Here is a 26,200-nt window from a genome sequence, read left to right as displayed (position 1 = left end):
GTGCAAGTTGCCTGCTATTTAGCATTGATGCTCAATTTTAATATGGGATGTCACAGGCACATTATTGTGAGGTTACAATTGGAGTGAGTTAAGACACAGTCAAAGGAACTTTACCATGCATCTAGTTATATTACACTTCAACTTGACTTGAAAGTATCTGCAATTTTCTTAGTCTAGAAAATTCTAGTTTGACAAAAGTCCCTGAATGTTGCCCCTCTTTCACAGCTCTGCCATCGGTTGTAGGATTGGCTATCATTTCATACAGTTGGTGGAATAGAAGCAATTGAAGGATCCTTGGGATTCTGGATGGCAGTCTTGAATTCACTGAGCACATTCCTAAGTGCTTACTGTACTGAGACTTGCTAGTTCCGCTGGAACATTTTCTGGCACCATTGACGTTATTAGGAATGAACTTGGAATAAGTATATTATTGCCATGAAAAATAACGATAATGTGCACTGGCATTAACTCGCTCTGTGCTCATCCACACAGGACATCTTTCTTCCAAAGGGGATGGTCTGCAGATAAAAAGACTGTGGATCGAAGCAGTCTCGCCAAGCTCGCTCTTCCTGCAGTTTCACCATCAGTGAGTGTAGGAAGGAACTGCAGATGCTGGTTTACACCGAAGATAGACGCAAAATGCTGGAGTATCTCAGCGGGTCAGGCCGCATCTCTGGAGAAAAGAAATAGGTGACGTTTCGAGTCGAGACCCTTCTTCAGATCGAGAGTCAGGGGTGAGGAAAACTAGAGGTATGAAAAGGTACAAAGAACAAATGAATAAAAGGTTTGAAAAGAACAAATCGAAGCCAGTACCAATGATTTGGACCATTGTGGGTTCCACCCTTCCTTGGCCATCGGCGTCAGCTTTGATTTGTTCTTTTCATACCTTTTATTCATTTGTTTTTAGTACCTTTTCATAGCTCTAGTTTCCCTCTCCCCTGAATAAGGGTGTCGTCCCAAAACATCACCTATTCCTTTTCCCCAGAGATGTTGCCTGACCTGACCCGCTGAGTTACTCCAGCATTTTGTTTCTATTCTCAGTCAGTGTGCTTGTCAAAAATGAGACTGGGTGACGGGAGGTAGCTCTAGAGGTGAGGGTCATGCAATATACTATTACAATACATCTTCTGAGAGATGTGCAGGAAAAGGGTTGGAGGTCGCCTTGTCCCTTTCTGCCAAAAAAAACATTTCACCAAACCAAATCCTGGGTCCTGGGTACAAAGATGAAGCGTAATGGACCTACATGATCCCAGTTTAAGGGGAATTCCCCAACTGTGGTATTCTATTCACGGCCAAAGCGCATAAAATCCAAAAATCTACATCTGCGGTGGGACTCCACCAAGCCGAGACTGGTGTGGTGCATCTCTACCCTAAGATTGGACTCATGTTGCTAACCTTTCCACAACCTGCTCCTACTATCCCAATATTCTGTGTTGAAATGAGGCATCAGTGGGAAGGTAGACATCTGACCTGTCCAAACTGCTGTTGAAATAGGACCACCAAAAAGGGGGAGGTGGGAGAAGGGTTCAGCAGATCTCTTTTTATGCTGTCATCATCAGGTTTTCTGCTAGTGTTGCCAGTTAAATTATGAAATAAAATGGAAAATAGTTAAGAAAGATTTGGGATTGATAAGTATTCATTTGAAGCCTTACTTCCTACTATATATCATTCGTGCTTCTCCAAATTTTGGCGAGAGTGAGCTGAGTTCCTTGATAATGGTTGAATCATGTCGTTGAATCTTCCACAATTGCCTCCAGTTATGCCTTGCCTTTCAAATCGACAATGTTTATTGGCAGTATGGCTTTGCCCTAACCCCCATGTAAAAGGGACAAACATCGGGATTATGGATGAAAGAAAGTGTTGATGGATGTGTGTTTTATGGATGTGTGTTTTATGGGTTTTTTAATGTAGTAATTCTATGCTAGGCAAGTTCTAAAGTGTTCCTGCTGCAGCTGTAAAAAGCCTTGTCTCTCGTGGGTTGAAAAGGCACTAGTACCTTAAAGGGATGGGGAAGTGGCACCTCAGGCCACATTTTTGTCCTTTCACATCCAAACATCTGACACACATTGAATGTTAAAAGTATAGTAATTAATAACTCCAAACTAAACTGGTGCAAAATAAAGTATAAATTTTGTCTCAATTTAGATGATAAAAATACTTTATTTATTTTTTGTAATAGTCAGGTGTTGTATGGAAGCATTCCATTAGTTTATATTCTGGAAGATTTTTGTTGACTTGGAGATATCTACTCACACTATCATTTGGCTATCATGTAGTCCATTTGCCTCTTGGTCCAGGCCAGCTACTCTCTGGAAAGAAGAAGCACATCAGGTTCATTTCCCTTACAAGTCTAAATTTGATTGTAAATTTCTGTTTCCATGATTTCCATAAGATTTGGAACTGAGACAAATAATAGGATCAGCTTTGTTCAGGCATGTTAACCTAGATACAGCTTTGTGTAGGAAGGAACTGCAGATGCTGGTTTACACCAAATATACACATAAAATGCTGGAGTAACTCAGCGGGAGGAAGGAATGGGTGACGTTTCGGGTTGAAACCCTTCTTCAGACTGAGTCAAGGGAGAGGGAAACTGGAGATATGGAAGGGTACAAAGAGAATGTAAGGTGTGAAAATGACACATCAAAGCAGACGAAGTTCAAGGAGATGGAGATTGGTTCATTGTTGGCTGAAGGGGGTGACAACGACTAAAATTAATCAGAAGGACAGAGAAACTAGTTGGAGAACTCGGGTGGGGGAGGGATGGAGAGAGAGGGAATGCAAGGATTACTTGAAGTTAGAGAAATCAATTAGTTGTAATCTTATCTGTGGAATAGTTTCATTTAGAACGGAAGATATTTTGCTTGTCCATTTAATTTTTTTATTTTAAATTGAAAAATATGTATTTGTCATGTTTGTATTATTGCTGGAGTTCCATAGGTGCCATCTGCACTCCCATACTTTGCAAAGAAACCATTTATTATTCTGTCCACATAGAAGGTATTCACTTACCATTGACCTGGTTTGTTTTCCCTTTAATCATATGGTTGAGGTGATTTAATTGTCCTCTTAAAATGGAAAGGTTTTAAGAGATTAGAATTAAATAATTATTTCCTATAGTTCAGAATGCAGAACAAGGAGGCAAACTGAGATTAGAATCAAGACAGCACCATGAATTTCCAATGTACAAAACTGGAATGAAGCAAGAGAAATAAGGATAAAACCATCATGCCAAACAGAATGGTGAAATGATAAATAGTGTGGTACAAATTGAGACAATGGAGAGAAAGATAAATTGTGATGACTTGGAATATTTTACTACATTAAAAGCACTATTTATTTAGTCAAAGTGAGTGCAAAAACAATTGGTTTAATCTTCAGTGTGACTCATTAAAGGCTGGATGATGGAAAAGCAACTTGATAATCGTAAGCCAAAAGACACAAATTACTGGAGTAAGTCAGAAGATCTAGAGAAGGATCCCGACCAGAAATGTCACCTATCTATGTTCTCCAGAGATGCTGCGTAACCTGCTGAGTTACTCAAGTACTTTGTATCTTTTTTGTAAAACAGCATCTGTTTTTGCTTTGCTTTATCTCCGTTTGCTTTTTTGTTACCTTCTCCCAGCTAACATTGATCTATTCTACATTTTCCTCGATCTCAATTCCCCTTATCCTGTTTTCACACCCGATCACATCCTTATCTATGTATCTCCTTCTTCCCTGACATCAGTCTGAAGAAGGGTCTCGACCCGAAACATCACCCATTCCTTCTCTCCAGAGATGCAGCCTGTCCCGCTGAGTTACTCCAGCATTTTGTGTCTTATCTGTAGTTGCTTGTATCTTTAATTTGATAAAAGTGTTGGGCAGAGTTCAGTGGTGAGTGTGGCTGTAGATTCTGTTGTCTTTAGATGACGTTACAAAGAGGCAGCGTGGTGATTTGGTAGAAGAGATGACCAAGAAAAGATACCTGGGAGGCTTTTTTAATATCTAAAGTGGAAATACCAGCCTGTGTTAGAGATGATATGGCTATGATTAGAATAAGAAGAGTGGAATGAAACATAGAAACATAGAAAATAGGTGCAGGATGAGGCCATTTGGCCCTTCGAGCCAACACTGCCATTCATTGTGATCATGGCTGATCATCCACAATTAGTAACCTGTGCCTGCCTTCTCCCCACTAGCCCTAGAGCTCTATCTAACAAGAGAAGATGAAGTGAAGATGGTCCTATTTAGATGTAGAGCAGAAGAGGAGCTTTGAGGAGGGAGATGAGGAGGTGTGCACCACAAAGCAAACCATACTATTTGTGACTTTGGGGTATATCAATAGTGTGGGAGAAGAGGAAACCGGATGGATTTAAATTTGAAATTGTCAGAATAGTAAATTAAACTCAAGGATCCATTGGTTTATAGGGATTGAGTTTGACATTATTACCACATTTCAGCAATTTGCAGGTATAACAACTAACACAGGACTAAAAGTTCCTTGAATTTTGAAGTCAATTGAATCCAAATTCGTGTACATATTATATTCTAATCTGTGTGGACTTTCTCTTATGTAATAGAAATGAGATTTGATTTTTGTTAAGTTTCAGCAAACACAAATAAAGGAGTCGCAAAATTATGAAGACAAACCAATGAGGAAGTTTATGTGCAAGGTAGATTGAGCTGTCAGAGTTCTCAGGGCCAGGAAAAAGGAGTTCAGGAATCTTTAGGAAGCAGCGGAGCATTCACTCGGTGATATCTTTGGTGACAAGCTATAGGAGTGGAAGGCTTCAGTTTTGCTATTTAACTATCCTGCCAGCCTTTGATTCTTCCACCAATCCCCTTTGCCTTTTGAAGATAATTTGGAGTAGTGTTAAACAGCCAGTGGGCACTCTCTGATACAACATCGAAAGACCCATTTATCCAGTTGTGAGTATTAGCAGGCCACACAAGGTGGACATCAGAGTCAGAGCCAGAATTGTTTAATGTTCACTGTATATACATTAGGCTGGAAATCCTGGTTGTTATTTGCTCTCATTTTGGGGTTCTCACCCCAATTATAACTCCTACTGCCATCAGTGAACTTGGCACCGTCTCCAGAGTAAACTTGAGAGATGTGTGATAGACCGTAGAACAGTACAGCACAGGAACATACCCTTCAGCCCACATTATTCATGCTGAATATGATGTCAGGTTAAACTAATCTCCTCTGTATGCAGTGATCCATATCCCACCATTCCATGCATATCCATGTGGCCATCTAAAAACCTCTTCAATGCCACTATGGTACCTGCCTCTACTATTACCACTGACAGTGCATTCAAGACACTACCACTCTGTGTAAAAAAATAACCTTGCCCCACACATCTCCTTTACATTTTGCCCCTTTCACCTTAAAGTTATGCACTCTAGACTTTGACATTTCCACCCTGGGTAAGAATGTCCTGCCTATGCCTCTCGTCATTTTATTTGCTTCTATCCTGATAAACCTCTTCTGCACCCTCTCCAAAACCTCCATGAGTGATGGAGCATGTCTCAACTTCCATGAGGGTCAGGCAAAGACCACCAATCAATGTAAATCAATATTTTTGGCTGCGCTGCCTTATGTTTTAGAACACCACAGCAGCAGTGAGATATTTTTTAATAGAAACACCTAAAAATTGCTAATCACAATGTTTTGTTTCGAGAACTGTGAGACTACAAATCAATGTTTTTAGATGGAATTTATGCATTTGAATGCTGCATAGTTCAGGTGATTTGACCCAGCATTTTCAGTCATAATGCCTGGCATAACATAACATGCAAGAGATTAGATTTGCAGGATATATACAGTGACATTAGTAAGCCATACAGCATTCATTTTGAGCATCGTCTGGTGAAATTGGTCCACATTGCTTTGTTTCATAGAAGCTGCTGGCTCTTTGCAGGAAAACAGGTTTTCCAAGTGTTGAAAATGAACCAAAAAAAGCATTACTTTCCATGTCGCTAACTCTACATTGAGAGTAATGAAACCATTTTGTGATTCCTCTTGGGAAAGTCTCCAAGCTCATTGTGCTGCCTGTCTGCTGTCACATGTTCATAAATCTTACCGCTTTCTGTGCCACCTTTCGTGTGTGTACAATGGATAGTTTTGACAAGATAACCTGGTGAATACAGTGTCAGAATAAGGAGGTGTGTGACACAGATGTGTACATTGCCTTTAATCTGCTGGAGGACTATCCTGACACCATGTCATGTTCTCTATTGCGGTGAAGCTGCCCGAGGACTGGACCTTTGTAATTGCCATAACCAGATCATGCATATGTCAACAGATCCATTCCAATGCAGACAATAAATTCCTGTAAGGCAGTTCTTTGTTCTTGCTCTCGGTTCTCATTTTTGCAGAACTGCAGCCTGCCCCCAGACTACTAAGAGGAGGCACTTAGACTCTGCGTGTTCTGAGCCCAACAGTCCCGAAAGTTGAAACTTGCTCCATCACTCATTGTCCTGTGGAGAGTATGTACCACTTCCATTCTGGAAGGACCTGCAAGACTCCCCCATATTTCCTAACATCTCCTACTTTCATGCAAGCCAAACAATGCAGCATGAATTTCCAAATGTATTTATATCAGCTTCCCCATGCATACTCCTGATAGGTGACCTGATGTGCTTCACTATCTCTCTAGTCCGACAGCAACCAGGACTGTCCAATATCTATCCAGATGAAACATGAGGCTCTTATCCAGGTTACTCAATCCTTACGATGCCAGTACCTGTGCTGCCGCTTGCCTGTGACAGACATAAGCTATTTCTCCTCTTTTGAGTGGTTCTCTTGGGGTAGGGTTGTTTGGGATAAGGGGGAGTGGGAAAAGTTGAGGGGTCCCCAGGCTTGGGAATGATAATAACAAAAAGCAGAGCATTGCAAGAGTGAGGACGTGTTGGAGTTAGGCAGAGTGGTCAGTACATTTAGAGATAATTAATTGATTTGAGGGAAGGATGTGTTGTAAAGATACAGAGATACCTACAGATCTAAGTTACTATACAGACTATCAGCTGCATCATGATCCATGGCCTAAGTCATGCTAATGCCAAACAAAGGGTTCCCTCTCCTCTAGCCTGCAAATCATCAGTGATTAGAATATTTTACCATTCTTTAGCTGCGCACATTTGTTGCGGACACCATAAATTGAACTTATTTTCAGTGCTATGGTCCTGTCCAGTTTGTGTGTGTGTGTATGTACGTATGTGGTTTTGTTTATTTTTGCCACATGTACTGAAGTGCAGTGAAAAGCTTTTGTTTGTGTGCCATCCCGTCAAAGAAAAGACTATGCATGAGCAAGAAAAGACGAGAGAGAGAGAGAGAGAGAGAGAGAGAGAGAGAGAGAGAGAGAGAGAGAGAGAGAGAGAGAGAGAGAGAGAGAGAGAACAAAAACAGCTGCTAAGAAAGGAGAAGGCAGTGAGGAGTTTGAGCAACTGTAGTAATGGTTGCCATTATTTATCTGTGAGGGGAAGTCTAGGATGGAGGAAGATGTTGGTGGGCAGGGGTAGGGGAGTGTTGAAGCCAATTCAGACTGAAGGCAGAATAAAATGAGAGCATTTACTTTGACATCCTGAAGGAGCATGTGATTCTTCAAGCCATTGTTCCAGTTTAGGAGTGGGACATAGAGGACAAACTGAATCATCCCAAGCACTGATGCTGCCTCGTATGCAACTCAAAACCGCACCTATTTATATTGAGTCTTAGTTCTTCTAGCACACCTGGTGTAGAGAATATGTTGCTTGATCTCTGCCATAACCATGTCCATGTTGAAGTCCTCTAAGGAGGATGCTCTTCCCCTGCAGTGCTCCATCAGTTATCCCCACTAACACGGCAGTGCTGTTGTTCTGTAGAGAATGCTGGAGCTCTGGCATCAATTAGCACAGGAATGTACCAACAGATGTGGCAAATTGTGGTGGTAATTCTGGGGATCTTCACCACAACACACAACTTGAATGTGCCTGCACATTTGACGGAGGATCATGATTGAATCTGCAAATAGGAGTGGGTTGATTGTGCTGCCCAGGATGAATACACTTTACTCCAAATTCTAGACATCTATGTCTCACTCTGTTAAATACTTTGGTATTGGATTAGTATGCAGGATTTTTTTAATTGCTAGATTCCCAGAAGTTTTAATTCAAAAATAGTGTTTCCTACTTAAACGTGTGACCTAACCGGCTCTATAATATACCGTACAGCCATTACCAACAAATGGATGCAGCATTGATATAATTTTTTTCATATCTAACAGCACTTTTAAAATGATTTATGTCTTGCTTGGTCAAGAAACAAGATGGGAAATATTACTGCAGTATAAATAATTTACAGCAGTACATTTAAATTCAGTTTAGGATTGCAATGTGAAGACATTATTTCCTTGATGCTACACATTTCCCATTTCCACATGTGCTGCTGGCTATTATAATTTCCCTTAGGGGAGAGAGTAACAGCAATTTGAAACCTGCTCAGCTCATGCAGTAACTAACAGTCTGAAAGAGTGTTGGGGTAAAGTCTTCCTGCATCACCATTGAAGCTGGAGTCACTGCATGATATCGATAGGCATGAATAATTCCAAGTCCCTGATATGTCTCAAGAAGTAATTTCCAAGGAAACTTATTCTTCTTCATGGCTTTGCTGTTTGGAAGTATGTGAACTAATGATGCTAACCTCCGTTTGTAGTCTCTGCTTCATTGAACGGGAAGAAAAAGGTGTAAAAAGCATAGACTAGCAACTCAATTCATTTGCTTCAGTGTACATCCCTTTGGGCTGTAGCCGACCCAAGTGCAGAATGAAATCCTGTTTTTCTCCAGTTTGTATTGGGGCACATCCTGGCCAGGGAGTGGAGAAGGCCAAGACAGACGGGTCGGTGTGGGGGTGGGAAGGAGAGCTGAGACGATGCGCAAACAGAAGCTCAGGATGGTCCATGTGGACAAAGCACAGGAGATCTGCAAAATGGTTGCCTAGCCCTTCAAGGCCACATCGTGAGCATTGAATGTTGGGGGAGGTGTATGTGAATTATTGCCTCACTTGGAAGAGCTGTTTTGGTCCCTGGATGGAGGTGAGAGAGTAAGTGTAGGGACAAGTTTTGCACCTCCTGCAGTTGCTGGGGGAAATACCAGGAGACAGGGAGGGGTGGGTGAGGAGGAACCAGGGAGTCACAGAGAGAGTGGTCCTTGCAGAAAGTAAAAAGGGTGGGAAAAGGGAAGATGGGACCGGTTGTGGGATCCTGTTGGAACAGGCAAAGAATAGTATGCTGGATGTGGAAGTTAGTGGGGTGAAAGTTGAGGAACAGTGGAACTCTATCTCTGTTCTGTCTGGGAGAAGGGTGTGAAAGCAAGCGTAGGAAATGTGTGTGGGGGCTCCATCACTACAACATTTCAGGTATCCTTGAGTGGTAAGCCTCAACTGAAAAGCAGATGTGGCGGAGACAGAGAAACAGAGAAGGAGATGATATCCTTACAGGAGACAAGGTGGGAGGTGAGAAGGTTTGGCATGTTATTGTTAGTGGAGTCGTAGTCCAGAGGAAGGTATGAGAAGGTGCCTATGAGCTGCTGTTGGAGCATCTATAAGGTAGAGGTCAGTCCACCAGACCACAACGGCACCACAATTGATAACAAATTTGAATTGAGTAGTGAGTGGAGAGATGCGTCCTCTTCGATTCACACCAATCTGAGATGTTTTTGTAGAGTAACTAAAGGATTTTATTTTGCCTTGTTTGGCTAATTTATAATGTAACCAAAGAAGGCATATGTAAGGGGCAAGCAGCTGTAAAATCCTGGCGAAAGCTACGGCAGTGTGCCTGGATACAAACAGTGAGTGGAGGGCAGCGCATAATACAAGTGATGTGCATAAAATCAATTCTTGTCTCTTCAGTCGTGCAACTCCTTATTTTTGGTAGGAGAATGACCAAATAATTTCTTTCCAACTGGATCTTGTAGACTTGTTTAAACTGCTTATAACGTTGAATAGCATGCAGTGCATCAAATGTAGACAACATCTTGGTTAGGACATGATGCAAACCAACCCATGAGGGAAAGAAAAACATTAAAAGGAATATTTTACAATGTGATTGGAAGAGTACTGATTGTAACGTTCTGAAATCCCTTCAGGGTCCCTGTAGCACATTAACTAATCTCCAGCTTTTGCTCCATGAAAATATTTAAGTGTAAACTAATATCATAAATGTTGAATTGTAAAACTTCTAAAATATTTGGCAGTGTTCAAAATTTATTCCATTAGAAATAATTGTTTTCAGATGTTCAGAATCATTGATTGCTGAATCATATTACTGCATTTTATCATAAGTATAACCGGTAAACATTTTTTCATTTATATGATACGTGAAGCAATAACATTATTCTTAGTATATAGTATTTTTGGGCAGCAATATGTACTTGAAGAATTTTAAAATACTAAAGAAAAGTTTTTCTTATTCTATAAATTCTCCTGCGCTACAAGTCTGATCTGGAATTCAGAGATGAGTTATACATCTCGATGGCAGAACATAGACACAAAATGCTAGAGTAACTCAACGGGACAGGCAGCATCTCTGGATAGAAGGAATGGGTGACGTTTCAGGTCGGGACCCTTCTTCAGACTCCGAAGGCAGAAGTCAGCTCTGCTTTTACAAGGGTAAACTCTCGGAAAGCAGCCAGCCCAGATGGAGTCCCCGGATGGATTCTGAAACCTGCACCAACCAACTGTCCACAGTCTTCACCGACACCTTCAACTTCACACTACAACTGTCTACTGTCCCCATCTGCTTCAAGGAAACCTCCATCAGTCTAGTCCCTCAGAAAAATAAAGTGACCTCTCTCAATGACCACCACCCAGTAGTTCTATCATCGACCATAATGAAGTGGTTTGAAATAATGAATTGGTAACAGCCTCCATCTCCAACTGGCTGCTAGACCTGTTCACCGGTAGACCTCGGTCGGTTAGAATTGGTCGTAATATTTCCTCCACCCTGAAGCATAGTGTACAAGGCATCGAGCAAGGAATCTTTACGTTCTCTGATGAGACCACTGTTGTTGGCCAGATAAGCAATGTTGAGACAAGGTACAGGAAAGAGATTAAGAACTTTGTATCATAGTGTAATGGCAACAACCTAGCCCTTAATGTCAAGAGGATGAAAAAAATTGGTTGTTGACCAAAGGAAACGAGGGGGTGAATACAATCCTCTCCTCATCAATGCAGCTTCTGCCGAGAAGGTTGACAGCTTTGAGTTTCTACACAACTATATCACTAGCAACATAACTGGTTCCTTCACATTGATGCGATGATCAAGAAAACGCATCAGTGTATTCACTTTCTTATGCGTTTGAGAAGATTTGGCATTTGACAAAGACTTTCTTAAGCTTCAATAAATGTCCTATAGAAAATAAGCTTCCCAGCCTGGTATGACAACTGGCCAACACAGCCCTGACTATCACAAGCTCAACATCTCCTTCCATCCAGTTGTGCATCAGAAAGGCTGGACGTATCATCATAGATGCTTGCCTCCCTGGCCATTTCTTTTTTTTAGCTTCTACCTTTATGGAGAAGCTGCAAGAGCTTGAAAGCCTGGATGTCCGGACTTAAGAACAACTTCTTCCCCATTACTATCAGACTCCTGAATCAATCTTCTCCATTATACCCCTTCTCCAGAGATGCTGCCACATACCGTTACCCTTATCCCTACTTCATTTAATTATTCAGCTATTATACTGTAATGAATTTTGCACGAATTTGGATTACGCTTCAATCTTGCACCATTCTGCTGTTTTGCACTCGTCATTGTATTTATTGTGTTTATCATTACTGCATTATGCTGTTTACTCTGTCAGATTCATGTGAATTTCATTGCATTCTAGTGTTTATGACAAACTAATCCTCATCTGTATTTTCTTTCTCTGCCCCACATCTTGCACAATTCAGCAGGAGCTTCTCACTAACCGGCAAAGCTTTGGCAATCCTAAACCAATATTTTGTTCATTTTCTTTGAAAATTCAGAAATTGTTTTACAAAACCTTAGATCCCTGAACACATGCTCAACAAACAAAATACAGGTTGTTGAAAATCTGGAAAAAAAGCCCTGAAAATACTGGAAATATACTGGAAGCTTGGCGGCATTTGTGGGGAGAGAAACAGAGTTTAATATTTTCAGTCCATGACTTATCATCATAACATGGGCTCAGCAGTTCCTTCAGTCAAACCTTACAACTGTAATTCAATATTCTTTCAGGATTTCTATAAATTTACGTTGCCACATATGGGTTGTTGTGTTTCTTTTTATATTGGTGGCATTATAACAATAGCAAAATAAAATGAGTGTTTTCCAGCTCCCCCCCAACAGATAATGCAGATGCTATTTAGCCAATCAAATGTCATTTTTGAAATTGGGTGTGATTGGATTTATCGTTTTTGTTATGAAATATTGTCTCCTATCTGTCATGTGGAATAATCTTCAATATCACTAATTGAAGGTCATGTCACTTCGGAAGTGACATTTGCAGCCTCTTTATTCCTTGAATTCGTCGTTGGGCTTTAACTGTTTATTTTTTAAATTTTCTTCAAGAGGTGGTGATTGTCAGAATAAGGATTCTTTGAAAAAATTATAATTAGAAACAAACTTCCGAGCAACGATTACTATTATTACAGCGCAACTTCAACATATATTGTGGTTTTGGATACACATTGGGAATGATTGTATTTCCCAAGATGAAGATTAGATAAATGATAGTTTCACTTACAATATGGTTAGCTTGTAACGTAGGTGTTAAATATATCTCCAACACCCGCATTATACTGAGGTTGAAGCATAATTAGTTTCAAATTTACAGTAAAATAACAAATAGTTGTGTGCACACGTGTCTGTCCATTTGAAGAACATGTATTCTATGTTAAAACATTCTGAGTTGTTTCTGTCCATATTCTCTAAATAAGTTAATGCAGAATAAAGAAACTTCCAAAATGATAGATTTTTGCAAAACATTTAACCTATAATTATGTCTAAAATTCAGCAATTAAAATTGACATTTATCTGTATAGTTTATATGTTGAAAACAATATTTTAATACAGTAACATTATAAGTTGATTTTGTTTACCATGTCTCTTTTTTTTTACAGCAAGTCCTCATGCAACAGCTTCAACTCTACATTTTCCAACGTCGCCCATCATCCAGCAGCCAGGTCCTTATTTTTCACACACGGCCATCCGTTATCATCCACACCCTACTCAGGAAAGCCTGAAGGAGTTTGTCCAACTTGTCTGCCCTGACACCAGCCAGCAGTCAGGACAGGTGGGGTTCCTAAATGTAAGGCCACATTTTATTTTTCATGTTGCTAGACAGACAGTTTGTTACACCATTCTAGCTTGATGCGCTTCTAGATTTCACTGGAAACTTGCACATTAATGTCATGTGTTCCCTTTAATCATGGTTATTGAGGCTGTAATTTACAAATCTGTCAACTATGAAACACCAGCAGATGTAAGTTTAAACCTTCCCCTCAGATTTAGGCTTCCCAGGATACTGAAGTTTAATGATTTTGTTACTTTGTGTGAATTTGTATTTGTTTAACGTGCTTCGAAGTGGTGGGTTTTTTTCCCACTCAGCATCGCTGGTAATGGCCTGTCATAATGCATTTAAAATTCCAAAATAACATGGATTATACAGATGCGGCAGTGGGAATGTCTCAAACTTTGTACTGTTACATAGTGATTCATCAATGACAAGAATAAACCATTCATTCTATCAGATCATGCAGGTGAAGAAAGAGATCACAAATAGCCATGTACAGGCTGTCCGAGGGTAATGAATGGGTTCCATTTTTATGGACATCCTCAAGTCGATTTTGTCCGTAGGTTGGAAACTACACAAACATCACCCAATATGGTTATCCTTTCTCCACAATATTGCAATGAATGGCATAAAAAGCAAATAAAGCTGTTAGGAAAGAACAATTATGAAAGGTGAAAAGAGAGTGGAAACTAATTCTGCCATTTGTAGTAATGAACGTATGTCAGAGTTTTGAATTTAATAATATTATGTGAGCTACATATAATAATATGTCCAGCAGTTCATCAGTCGGGTATTCATAACTCGGAGACGGCCTGTGGCTTTTAAAATTGAAGAGCATAATAGACATTTCTGACCCCAGTGAGAAATACTGAAGTAGGTATATACCATATCTGATCTCCTGAAATTGTATTTTTGAGCTGTATAATTCATTTCTCACTGTGCCAGTGTTGGCAAACCACACGAGACTGACCAAATGAGGGGCCATTCCCCTTTCAAGCTGTATGGCTGCTATTCTGATGTATCTTAACAGTGGAAAGGGAATAGCTCTGTAAATCTCCCCTCCAAGGCTGGCACCTTCTCACACCAGTGTAGCTGAGAACCGGAGATAAATCCCTTCAGGCGTAGGTTTGAAGTGGCATTAGCCGAACATCAGTCCCTGAGCCAGAAAACTCTCAAGAAAAAAACAATGTTAATATATCAGAACTTTGCAATGCTAACACTTCATTGAGCTCTGGTCTCAAAGGAATAAAATGCCACGTGTGTCATGGAGATAAAGCATTTGCATTGTAACTGGTCGCTTGTCCTTCCACGCAGATATTCTGTTTGCCAGTTATTTTTTAAGTGCATCCCTTCTTCAGAAAGAGGTAAAAGCTAGATGTGGTTAATGCATTGTTCTACTATGCCACGCAGATTGTTTTATTGAGCCCAGACATGCACAGCCAGCTGGAATATCAGATGTCAGATTCAATAACATTTGCAGCAACTTAAAGCAATGGATTTCAGCTGGATTGTGTAAGCTTGAATATTCAGATACGAGGAGGGAGCAGTGACATGGGAGAGTGTTTAGATTAGTAGGACTGTGTGACACTTGGCCTTCGAATGGTCACATTTCCAGTCAGTTGGGGGGGGGGGTTATAGTTATATGAGTGATTTGGTCATTAGGAACCATTGTAACAAAGAAAATGAAGTGAGGCTTCGGCTAGCAGTGAGGAGGAAGTAGCACCAGTAGAGCACAATGGCGAGCGAGGGGCAGAAGAGTGGAACTGGCAACTCGTGGTGGGTTGAAACTAGAAATACAGCCGATAGGAAATGCAATTTGAGCTTATGGCAGTAATGATGGAGTTGAACAGGTGAGTGTTTTTTAATGACGTCGCTCTTAACAATCAAATATTGTAATTGTTCCACTGTGATTTGCTGTTTCCCATCCTTTGTTTACCATCATTTCTTAATGGGACTACTTCCTCATGTTCTACAATTGATGAAAGGGTGGAACAGTGTGGCTGGAATGGAAACTAGTAACTCAAGCAAAGGAGTAGTGAGACATATCAGTTGATCCGCTGACCTTTTACAAACATGAAGATAAAATTCACTACCAGTAGAGAGTAAAGATACTGGGAGTATTGGAGTCCGACTAAAACTTTCAGAATATGGTAAATTCGGAAATTTGTTAATTTGAGGGACTGGATTGTTTTTTGTTCCTTTATAGGATGTCGATGTTGTTGGTGACGCTGGTATTTGTTTGTCCATTCCTAATTTCCGTCAGTACTGTGAAGGTAATCAAGAAAGGATATAGATTCACAAATTGGACTGATCATTGTAAGGATGGCATATGTCTTTCAATGAAGAAATCCTCAAGGACATTTATGTACCAGATTTATTTTGTATGACAATCCAGTGGCTTCTTCGTTTCCAATGCTGAGATGAGTTTTTTTTAACAAACTAGGTGTATTTAGTTAGATAAGTTTGTATTTCCCAACTGATATTGTGGGTATTGATCTTATGTCTGGATTAATGGTCCAGATCTTTGGCTGCCCTCCATTGAACCCAAAAGGTCTGGTGAATGTATGAAGCAAATACAGGTTGCCAAAAAGTCCATTCTGTCAGATGGAAGGGAGGTGAATCAAGAACATGTTACATCGGTCAATAGCTGGAACTTGAATCATCGAGTTTATGGAATCAAATGAAGCCACTCTGTCCATTTTATTTCTGTTGTTTAGGTTACTCCTGCATCACAGCTCTCATTTTTTGGCCTTGTAAAACACTCATGAAACTATACGCATCTACATGGGATGAAGTTGCATCCAATTCTTCACTTTAGCAGCAATATTTGTGAAACACGCTGGCCCAAAGATATTGGAGGTCTCTGAATACTATGGCTGTTATTTTACAGTTTTGGTTATGTGGTAGATCAGATTTGTGCACGAAACTTTACTCAAAAATAGTTTGATTGAAAATGCTAATGGAACCACTTTTACTTAGCTATCACTTTGATATTGATGAAAAATTGGAGGAGAGTAATTCGATGTAAACGTTGGGAAATGTATTCTTTGTCAATCCATACATTTAGAATTAAAACTGTTGTTATCTCATATGAGCTGGGTTACGTTTCAGACTGAAAGTATTGCTTACAGCCTTAATATCTGCATATAATCCAATACTTAATTATGGATTTTGGTAGTCATAGATAATGAAATAATGGCCAAAAATTTGGAAAAGAAAACTGAGCAAAGTCATGCAGCTAATTTTGAGATTTCATTTTTCACAAGTTTGAGAAAAGATAGGTAATTGCAGCCAGACATTTTAACTGTTCTCGAAATCATCCACGAGAAATAGAGGGAATTAATCTTCATCTTATCTTACTAAACTAGTTGAATGGTTGAGCAATCTTTGAACAACCTGGATGTGGAAGTGTCCCAAAAGTAATTTCAAAACGGTTTGGCGCAAGGGTTTACTTGCAAAGAGCAAGAGTAAATCGATTGATTGTAATCGTGTAACATGATTCAAAAATAAAGGATGTTTACAAGGGGAAGGGATTACACATTCACATGTGTCAACTAACTACTAAGTAAGAGGGTAGAGCAATGAAACCTGAAGTTAATCTGCTGAGGTTTTCCAAACATGGAATGAAGACACCATGAAGGTGAAAGATATTAAATGATAGTACATGTCATGAAATGATGGAAAATAGAATTCCTCCCCCCGCCTGACGTCCCCCTGAAAATGTGGCCCAACCGGAGCCGCAAATCCATTCCCATAGCTGACCAAGGCCAACTTTGCAGGTCGATATCTTGGCCCCTGGGCAGCCTAGGCTGACCATTCTGCTACCATTGGAGGCCTCTCAGAAGCCATGAACTCTGTTGGTTCAGCAGAACAGATAATCCAGCAAGGCTCTGGCACCAAGGGTGCCGGGAAAATCGGTGGAGGACCAATATCGCAAATGATGAATAAAACAAAACAAAGAGGTTGTCCATGCCATCAATTGAAAGACAGGGTTAAATGGAGTGATGTGTATCTATTGATAAAGCTATTGAAATTTGCTTTCATTTTTGATTAAGCTTTTTCAGGAAGACGCAATAATCCATCCCAATATCGTACAGAGGATTTGCGCTAATCTATCAGTACAACTAGTAGTTTTGTCCTTGTGAACCAATCTGCCAAGAGAATCTACAAATAAGGACACCTCCTAGTTTGGACTAATTTGGATAAAAATAGAACTGTTTCCTGGTGCCATTGGTCTGGCACTGTAACTGAGTGACTGATGATTTACTTAATATTCAAATAGGAAGGACTGAGCAGATTTCTGCTCAGTCTTTCCCATTTAAAAACTAAGTGGACATTGTGACTGTTATGGGTAACCTTCCCAAATCAGTTTAAATTAATTTTCACTATTCCCTCTGCATAATGTATATTTTTCTACGTTAGAGACCAAGAAAAAGATGGCAGTTCCCCTGGTCTCTGGTCACAGTTTTGTTTCTCATTCAGTGCTCTCAGGACAAATTTCAATTGGGATATTTTATCTTGTGACTTTTTCAGGTCAGTGAATAAGATTTATTTTGACAATGATACTAGTTCCTTGCAGTAAATCTGCAATCCATACTGCTGAAGCAACTTGTAGAGGGATGTACAAAATAGTATATGTTCATACATAAGTATAACATTCAAATGATCGATCACTTATTTACCATTTGAACACCTAACATAACAAAACATCTAACAGGATACTAACAGACAACTTGAGATCCAATTTATAATAGGCATACAAAAGACATTATATATTGAAACGTTATTTTATGTAATCATGCTTTCAGACATTCCGGACAACACGTAGTGGATATTGTCTGCAGTGAGTTAGAAAATACCTAGTTGTCCAGACATCAAATCAATATACCAGCATTTATACTTGAGGATTCATTTGCTTAGATCATCTGAAAACTCGTGAATTATTTAACAGTACAAGTGCAGATTCAATATTGTAAAAATCAGTGGGTTAGCCTGAGCTCCCCAATAATGTGCAAAGAAAATCCTCATTACAGTGTTCATGATGTAGATTTGCAGACCAGTTGTGATTTAAGTAATATGAGGCATTCCATACCAGGACATCCGAGATGTTCTAATTCTTTAATGCACAGGGGTTCCCCTCTCCCAATGAGGTGTTGCATACCAGGACATCCGAGATGTCCTCATTCTTTAGGGAATGGGGGTTCCCCTCTCCCATCAGAGATGAGGCTCTCACTCATGTCTCCTCATTACCCTGCAGCTTCACCCTTCCTCCCCCTCCCCCTAGTCGCAATAGAGACAGAGTCCCCCTTGTCCTTACCTTTCACCCCATCAACCGTCACATACAACACATTATCCTCCAAAATCTTCGCCACCTCCAACAGGATCCCAACACTAGTCATATCTTCCCATCTCCACTCCTTTCCACCTTCCACAGAGACCGTTCTCTCCGCAACTCCCTGGTTAACTCATCCCTTCTCACCCAAACCACCCCGCCCAGGTACCTTCCCCTGCAACTGCAGAAGATGCAACACCTGTCCCTATACCTCCTCCCTCGACGTTGTCCAGGGACCCTGACAGTCCTTTCAGGTTAGGCAGAGGTTCACTTGCACCTCGTCCAACCTCATCTACTGTATCCGTTGTTCAAGATGTGAACTCTTATACATTGGCAAGACCAAACGTAGACTGGGCGTTCATTTCACTGAACGCCTTCGCTCAGTCCGCCTGAACGTACCTGATCTTCTGGTTGCTAAACACTTTAATTCTCCTTCCCATTCCCACACAGATCTTTCTGTCCTAGGTCTTCTCCATTGTAAGAGTGAGGCTAAATGCAAATTGGAGGAACAGCATCTCATATTTCGCTTGGGCAGCTTACAGCCCAGTGAATATTGATTTCTTTAACTTAAAGTAACCCCAGCATTCCCTCTATCTCTATCTCTCCCCATCCAAGTCGCACTAGTTTCTTGTTTTCACCCAACAAACAGCTAACAATGGCCTGTTTCCTTTATCGTCATTGCATATCTTTCATTCATTCTTCTTTATCTCTCTACATCACCCGTCTATATCTCTCATTCCCCTTACCCCTAACCAGTCTGAAGAAGGATCTCGACCTGAAATGTCACCCATTCCTTCTCTCCAGAGATGCTGCCTGTCCCGCTGAGTTACTCCAGTTGAATCACAGGATTTTTGTGTCTCTCTGTGATTTAATATGAATTAGGGTAGAAGCCTTTCTATGGAGTGTCCTGGTTACTCCAAAGTGACATGAAAAGGCCAACAGAAATACTGAGATCTATTTACTTAAGCTATAAACCATTCAATTCCCAGGCACAATAAAGAGAAAATGTGCCCACATCACTACCCAGAATTTCTGGGGCTTTACCCACTCGGCATTCCGAGCCTCACGTTGCACTTTGCAAAGAGGTTGAATCACGGGATTTTTCTTTGGATCCTGGAAACATCAAGGATTTCCTGGGGTATTGAGCAATTTCAAGATACATCAGTGGATAACTAAAGGAAATGAGAATATGAGCATTTCTTCCCCTCCAGTCATACCTATGGGTGCTCCCCCAACACGGAGTCCTGTCAGGATCATGCAGGCATGCATTGCTGATCAAGTGTCCAGCGGGGGGCAGGAGAGGACAATTAGCCCCTAAACTTTGGCCTTGACCAAGAAGATACAGTCAGAGACTTGAATTTCTCACTTTAGCCTTCTTTGACTTGCCATTTGTTCCATCCCCCAACCCAAGCCAGTGCTTTTATCGCAATATGCCCAGCACTTATCCAGCCACAATTTCCAGGTCATTGTAGTATTAGTAGCCATTCTGTGACTGCAATGCTCACAGGAATCAATACCAAGTGTGATCTTCAGAGGCAGCAGACATTTGCATTTGAAATAGCAAATCTTAGGCCTGCACAAAAGAGCTCATTGCTGAACGGAGAAATTGTAATGCGTTTACAAAGGCAGATTCCATTATGTATGCGTCACGAGAATTTTTGTGATGGAACAGTTTGGCACAAAAATGGACAAAATGTGATGATAGGAATGTAGTTTTGCACCAGCAAAATGTGGGAATTTCTTGGATCACATTGTAGAGTGTGAGGCCAATTGCAGCCATATTTCTTTGGGGTGAATAAAGCAACTGTTGATTGTGAAGTAACTTTCAGGGTGAATAAAATATTCAGAGAGAGCAACTGAGCAGAGAGCACAGCCATATACTGTGGAGATTACAGAAGAAAGGACAGAAGAAAGGAAGGAAGAACGGAAGGAACATCACTGGCATGGAGAGCTGCTGACTGCTAGTTAGCAATGGCAATGAGGCCATCACTTCTTCCATTGCTCACTCTACCACTCAGCCAAATAGAACAGTGGTGACCAAAGTTAAATTACTTTAACTGAGTCAAAGCAGTTAAGGGTTAAAAAACACACCTTCCTTTAATGTATTATGCTAAGCTGCCTGACAGTTGCATTTATTTGATTCTAATACTGTCCAACAAAGCAGCAGGATGTCCATCCCACATCTTGGTCATCTGATGTTATTCCTGCTCTTATATGTTTACATTAATCCAGGGCACAAGATCCCTTCTATGCAATTGAATTACTTGTTATCTGTGGCAACTGATGAGCATGTTCTCAATAGGTTAGATTATAAAAGTTGGATTTTATAGAACTTCATTTTAATGATAATTATGTCGATAAATTAAGCCTGTAATGTGGATGAAAATAACAATAATTGTTCTGATTTTTTTGTACACAAGGCTACTCATTGCAACAGAAGATGAACAATTACAATGTAACTGTTACATGACCTTTTGAATTACAGTTATCGTGAGAAGCAGTTTAGGTAGCAAGCAACTTGTGCACTCAAATAGAAACAAAGTGCATGGCTAGTTATTTTATTTGTTGGTGTTGCCACGTGGCAGATAACAAGAATCCAATACATTTTCACCAGGCTATCATCAGGACCAGTCACAGTCACAGGCTCCTCCGAATGTGCTTGTTACGTTTTGAAAAAGTGACCCGAAATGTCATCTGTACATTTCCCTCCACAGATACGACCTAACCCACTGACTTGCTGTAGAAGTTTGTCTTTTGCTTAAGAATGTCAGTATTGTACTTTATAACTATGGCCATGCCCTATATCTCATATTTATGTTCAGTTTGTGTAATGGTAAATCCAAGCAGAGTCATAGACCACTGCTGCGATAGATTGGTTTGAGCCTCCAGGAGTTACACTAAATCTTGTTCTGAAGGTGACATTTTCCAGAGACCACCAGTTGATTACATTGAAGACATTGCGAATACTCTTGAGAAAATATGCATCTTCTTTGCCAGTGGTTACAGATGCTTTGAGGGAATCCTTTGTGATTTGCGGAAATAGTGGTGCACCATAATAGAATATTTGGGTCATGTGATTGGAATCAATAATCATGCTCACTTTCCGGAATCCTGCCACCCTGTAGTTGCAGATCTCTGTTAAAGTGCTGTTGATTGTCCATAGAAAGAGAATGAAATTTGATGCTCAAACAAGCCATGGCAAAGACCTGCTTCACATATCTGTTACACTCTTGGTTGGCTGATATTTTCAATGTTTCCAGTGGCTGTTTGAAGTGATCTTGATGCATCTAAATCGATGCAGTTATCAGTGTGTTAGTGCCTGGCTGCAAGCTCCTTTCTGCTGTGTAATGTTGCTTCTCATAATTGCTACTCTGATGAATTGGACCTCCTTCTTGTACAGGTATACAGCCATCTACCTGAATATTCTGATGTTGAAGTACAAGCAGATGTGTGCCAGTTACCTGAGCTACTTCATGGCCTTCTCTGGCTTGTTTCTTGTCCTTTTAAGCAAAAGCAAAGATTCAATTGATTTCCCAGACAGCACCAGTTCAAACGTTGCAAAGGCTCTTGAACACCTCAGTTAAAAAAGCTAGATTGAATTAAATGCCAAGAATCTTCAACAATGGGTTCTTCTTCACAATGTCATTATTGTCTTGTTAAACATTTTATTTAAAGCTGTAGATAAACGAGAAGGCCGTTCAGCCCCAATGAGTCTGCGCCAACTTTTTTGAAAAGCAATTCAATTAGTCCCTTGCAAAAGTGAAATATTGTGAATGCTGAAATCAGATAATAGGACATTGACCTGAAACATTCATTGTTTCTCCTGCTCTCTGGCCCGTTAAGTATTTCCAGCCTTTTCTGTTTCAATTATATTAGTCTATGCCTTTGTTCTTTTGTATTCCTGTAATTTTTCTCCTTCAAGCATTTATCCTGTTTTGTTTTGAAGTACGCAGTTGGATCTGCCTCTCCCAATCAGTCAGCAGTACATTCCCAATCCCAGCCACATCTTGCAGAGACAAGTTGAGCTCATCTTTCTGGTGAGACTTATTTTACCAATCATCTTGAATCTTTGTCCTACAATCCTTCAGAAACACTTTTTCTTTACCTACTTGAACTGAATATTTTATGTTTTTTTTTAAACATAATTAAAATAAACCTACTCTTACACTCCCTTGCTGTAAGAAAAATAATCCTTACTTCTCCATTGTATCCACTTAACTATAATCCCTTGTTCGTGGAAACGTTCTTGTTCAAACTCCAGAGATCATCTTCAAGTGAGGTGCCCAGAATTTAATATTATGGAAAGTAAAAATTCATTTAAGTAGCATTTTTGTATAAATTAAGAATGTTTACAGGCAATGGAAATGACAGTCAATGATCAGTTTGATAGTGCTTCTGCCTCACAGCTTGAGTGACTTGGGTTCTGTACTGACCTATAATGCTGTGTGGGGAATTTGTATGTTCTCCTGATTGTACAACTACTACTGGGTGCTCCAGTTTCCTCACACATCCCAAAATCATGCTGGTTGCTAGATTCCTAGTATGAATGGCTGGCAGGAGAATTTGTTTGGATTATAGCAACTGAAAATAATTAGGTTACAAGGAAAGGAGTAATAGAGCTATTGAGACGTACAGCATGGAAACAGGCCCTTTGGCCCAACCCATCCATACAGATGATACCCCATGTAAGCTAGTCCCACTTGCCCACCTATTGCCTATTTCCCTCTCAACGTTTTCTATCCATGTACACATCCAAGAGTCTATTAAATATTATAATACCTGCCTCATCTACCTTTTCTGGCAGCACATTCCATATACCATGAGTGATAAAGTTGCCCCTCGGGTTCCTATTCAAACTTGCCCCTCCCTCCTTAATGTCTACTGATACTTGATTCTGCTACCATTGGTAAAAAATCTTTGTACATAGAATTGATGGGATTGTTCTGAGAGTAAGTATAGACTGTGTGCAAAATGCCTCCTTTCCTGTTGTTAGGAAATATAATATCCTTAGCGTATTGGTAGGTGAGCACCTAGTTAGAATACAGCTTTTACATAAATAATAAACCTGATGGATGAAATGGATAATGCAGACTGGGACTTAGGCTGCAGTGTAACAGTATCAATGCCAAGAGTGGAAAAACTGCAAAAACTATTGTAAATCCGAAATAATTTTTAAAAGCTTGAAATATTCAGTCTGAAGAAGGGTCTCGACCCAAAACGGCACCCATTCCTTCTCTCCTGAGATGCTGCCTGACCTGCCAAGTTACTCCAGCATTTTGTGATACCTTTAAAATATTCAGCAGATCAGGCAGCACATGTGGAGGAAGAGCAACGTTAATATATATTTCAGGTTGATATTTTATTGTCATCTTATTTCTGGTGACATGGATTTAACAGTAGTCAAAAAAGAAAAGAAGCAGTCCATATGAAAATCTTCAAACTGAACCGTTCGTTCTGTTTCCTTCTCCACAGTTGCTGCCTAAACTGCCGAGTATTTCCTGCGTGTTCCACTTTCTTTTCACTTCATTATGTATTGCTTTATTCATCTCCGTTCTCAAGGTGGAAGGTATTTCCTCAACTAATTGAAATCCAAAAGGGAAAAAGTAGCAAAATGAGATGGCAAAAGTAGCAAAATGGGTCAATAAAAAACTCCAAACAGTTTTCTGCTCAAAAGTGCAGACTTTGACGCTCACTACAGATTTATTTCTCAAGAAAGTAAAAGTTATATACTTTTGTTTAATATGGAATAACACAAGGATTGTGTTTAATGTGTTTAATTTACTACAGCTACATTGATGAATTGAAATGAAAGGCCAGAATTTCATTGGAAATTTCATTGGTAGATAAATTGTGTTATGTAACTATCACCCATAACAATGGGGTAACCATTGCCAGTTAGCCCATGACAAATGTGGAGTAGGAGAACATAGTAGATTAAGAATGTAGGACCTGTGTATTGTATACAAGCAACAGCACCAGCTTTTCCTGCAGAAGATGTAAATACTTGTAACCCACAAGGAACAGTACGCAATGAGGTTGACATTCAAGAGAGAAGTTCTTATTTTTAGGGTACTTATGGTAACATAGTTGCTACTGCTATGTATGTTATACTTCAGATAGCATCACAGGATAGCATCCCTCTTCATTGCAGCAAAGAAGGTTTTACTGGTGTGTAGAAAGGAACTGCAGATGCTGGTTTACACTGAAGATAGACACAAAATGTTGGAGTAACTAGGTGGTCGAGGCAGCATCTCTGGAGAAAAGGTGATGTTTTTGGTTAAGACCCGTCTTCAGATTTAGAGTCTGAGACTGAGGGAAGAGGGAAAGCTGACTCCTTTCTTCTCTCTAAAGATGCTGCCTGTCCCACTGAGTTACTCCAGCACTTTGTGTGTCCCTCTCCCCTGACTGGTTTAACGGATGCTCTGCTTTGTATAGATCTACCAACAGTCTTATCAGCAGGAACTACAACTTCTCACATGAGAAGGTGCAATCTTCCCAATGACTCATTCTCCCAAGTTGCAGAGCATTAGTGATGGTATCTTTTCATGTTTGCCAACAATATTTGACATCCTTTGCAGAATTATTACCCCAGGAACATGTAAATGGAGGATTACCATTATCAATACAATCCCAGTTACTCATAGAGAAAATATTTGAGAAGCCTAAATTACTTGACGTTTCCCCTTCTGACACACATTTGTCAAACAATGACAGTTATCGGCGGATGGCTGCATCACCTTCTCCTCCGATTACCATTTTGACAAAATGTCACATAATGATGCCATTGTTAAGGACCTGAATAAAAAGCATGTAGAAAAAGATCAATAAAATAATGTGCATTCACCGCAGAAAAGGAGAGAGTTGCTTGAGTTTCACTGTTACATTCATTCTGAGATCTCTGCATTAAACAGGCACTTTTATATATTCTTTTTGCCAGATATATGACTGCGGAATACTTACTGTTTTTATTTCAATGTTATCACTGCATATGTTTAGTGGGTTTTTCATTTGGTTGATGGACACTGCTTTTGAACAGTGATTAGCTAATGACTGGAAGACCTATTTGCATGTAAACTAACCTAATAGAATTGGGTTATTCTTCTTATGGCTTGTCATTGTGTGTTATTCCTATGTTTGTCTTTTTGTGTGAAATTATTTTCCTTGATTTTGAAAGATATTGTAAATCACTATCAAAGAATCAGAGAATTACACAGCATATAGACAGGCCCTTCAGCTATCATGTCCAAGCTGACCTTTTTTTGCTAATCTATACTAATACCTTGTGTATGCTTTAGTCCTGTGTCCTTCTGTGCCTTGTCCATTTAAGTACTTCTCTAAGTGTCTCTTGAATGTTGCAATTATATATGACTATCATCTCCACTGTCTGTGAGCTTTAGATAGCTTTAGCTTAGAGATAGAGACAGCATGGAAACAAGATCCTTCAGCCCACCGAGTCTGTGCTGACCAACCATCGCCTATGCACTAGTTCTATGTTTTCCCAGTTTCGCGTTCTACACACCAGAGGCAATTTACAAAAAACATTCCACTCAAATTTCCTTAAATTTCTTCCTTTAAATGTACTCCCTCTTG

The 26,200-nt window shown here is 40.0% G+C and overlaps 1 protein-coding gene across 14 annotated transcripts in view; it reads left to right on the top strand.

The window, feature by feature from the left end:
* The window catches only part of nfia (nuclear factor I/A), a 663,295-nt gene that overhangs the window by 580,773 nt on the left and 56,322 nt on the right, over positions 1-26,200 (top strand). For all 14 annotated transcript variants that reach the window (XM_078407283.1, XM_078407289.1, XM_078407293.1 and 11 more), the window contains one exon: positions 13,106-13,293. In XM_078407283.1, the coding sequence (XP_078263409.1) occupies positions 13,106-13,293 (188 nt within the window). The remainder of the gene's footprint in view (positions 1-13,105; positions 13,294-26,200) is intronic.

Source organism: Rhinoraja longicauda, chromosome 11, assembly GCF_053455715.1.
Source record: "Rhinoraja longicauda isolate Sanriku21f chromosome 11, sRhiLon1.1, whole genome shotgun sequence".
NCBI lineage: Eukaryota > Metazoa > Chordata > Chondrichthyes > Rajiformes > Arhynchobatidae > Rhinoraja > Rhinoraja longicauda.
The sequence above is the reverse complement of the archived record's forward strand: the minus strand, read 5'-3'. Positions and strand labels throughout refer to the sequence as shown.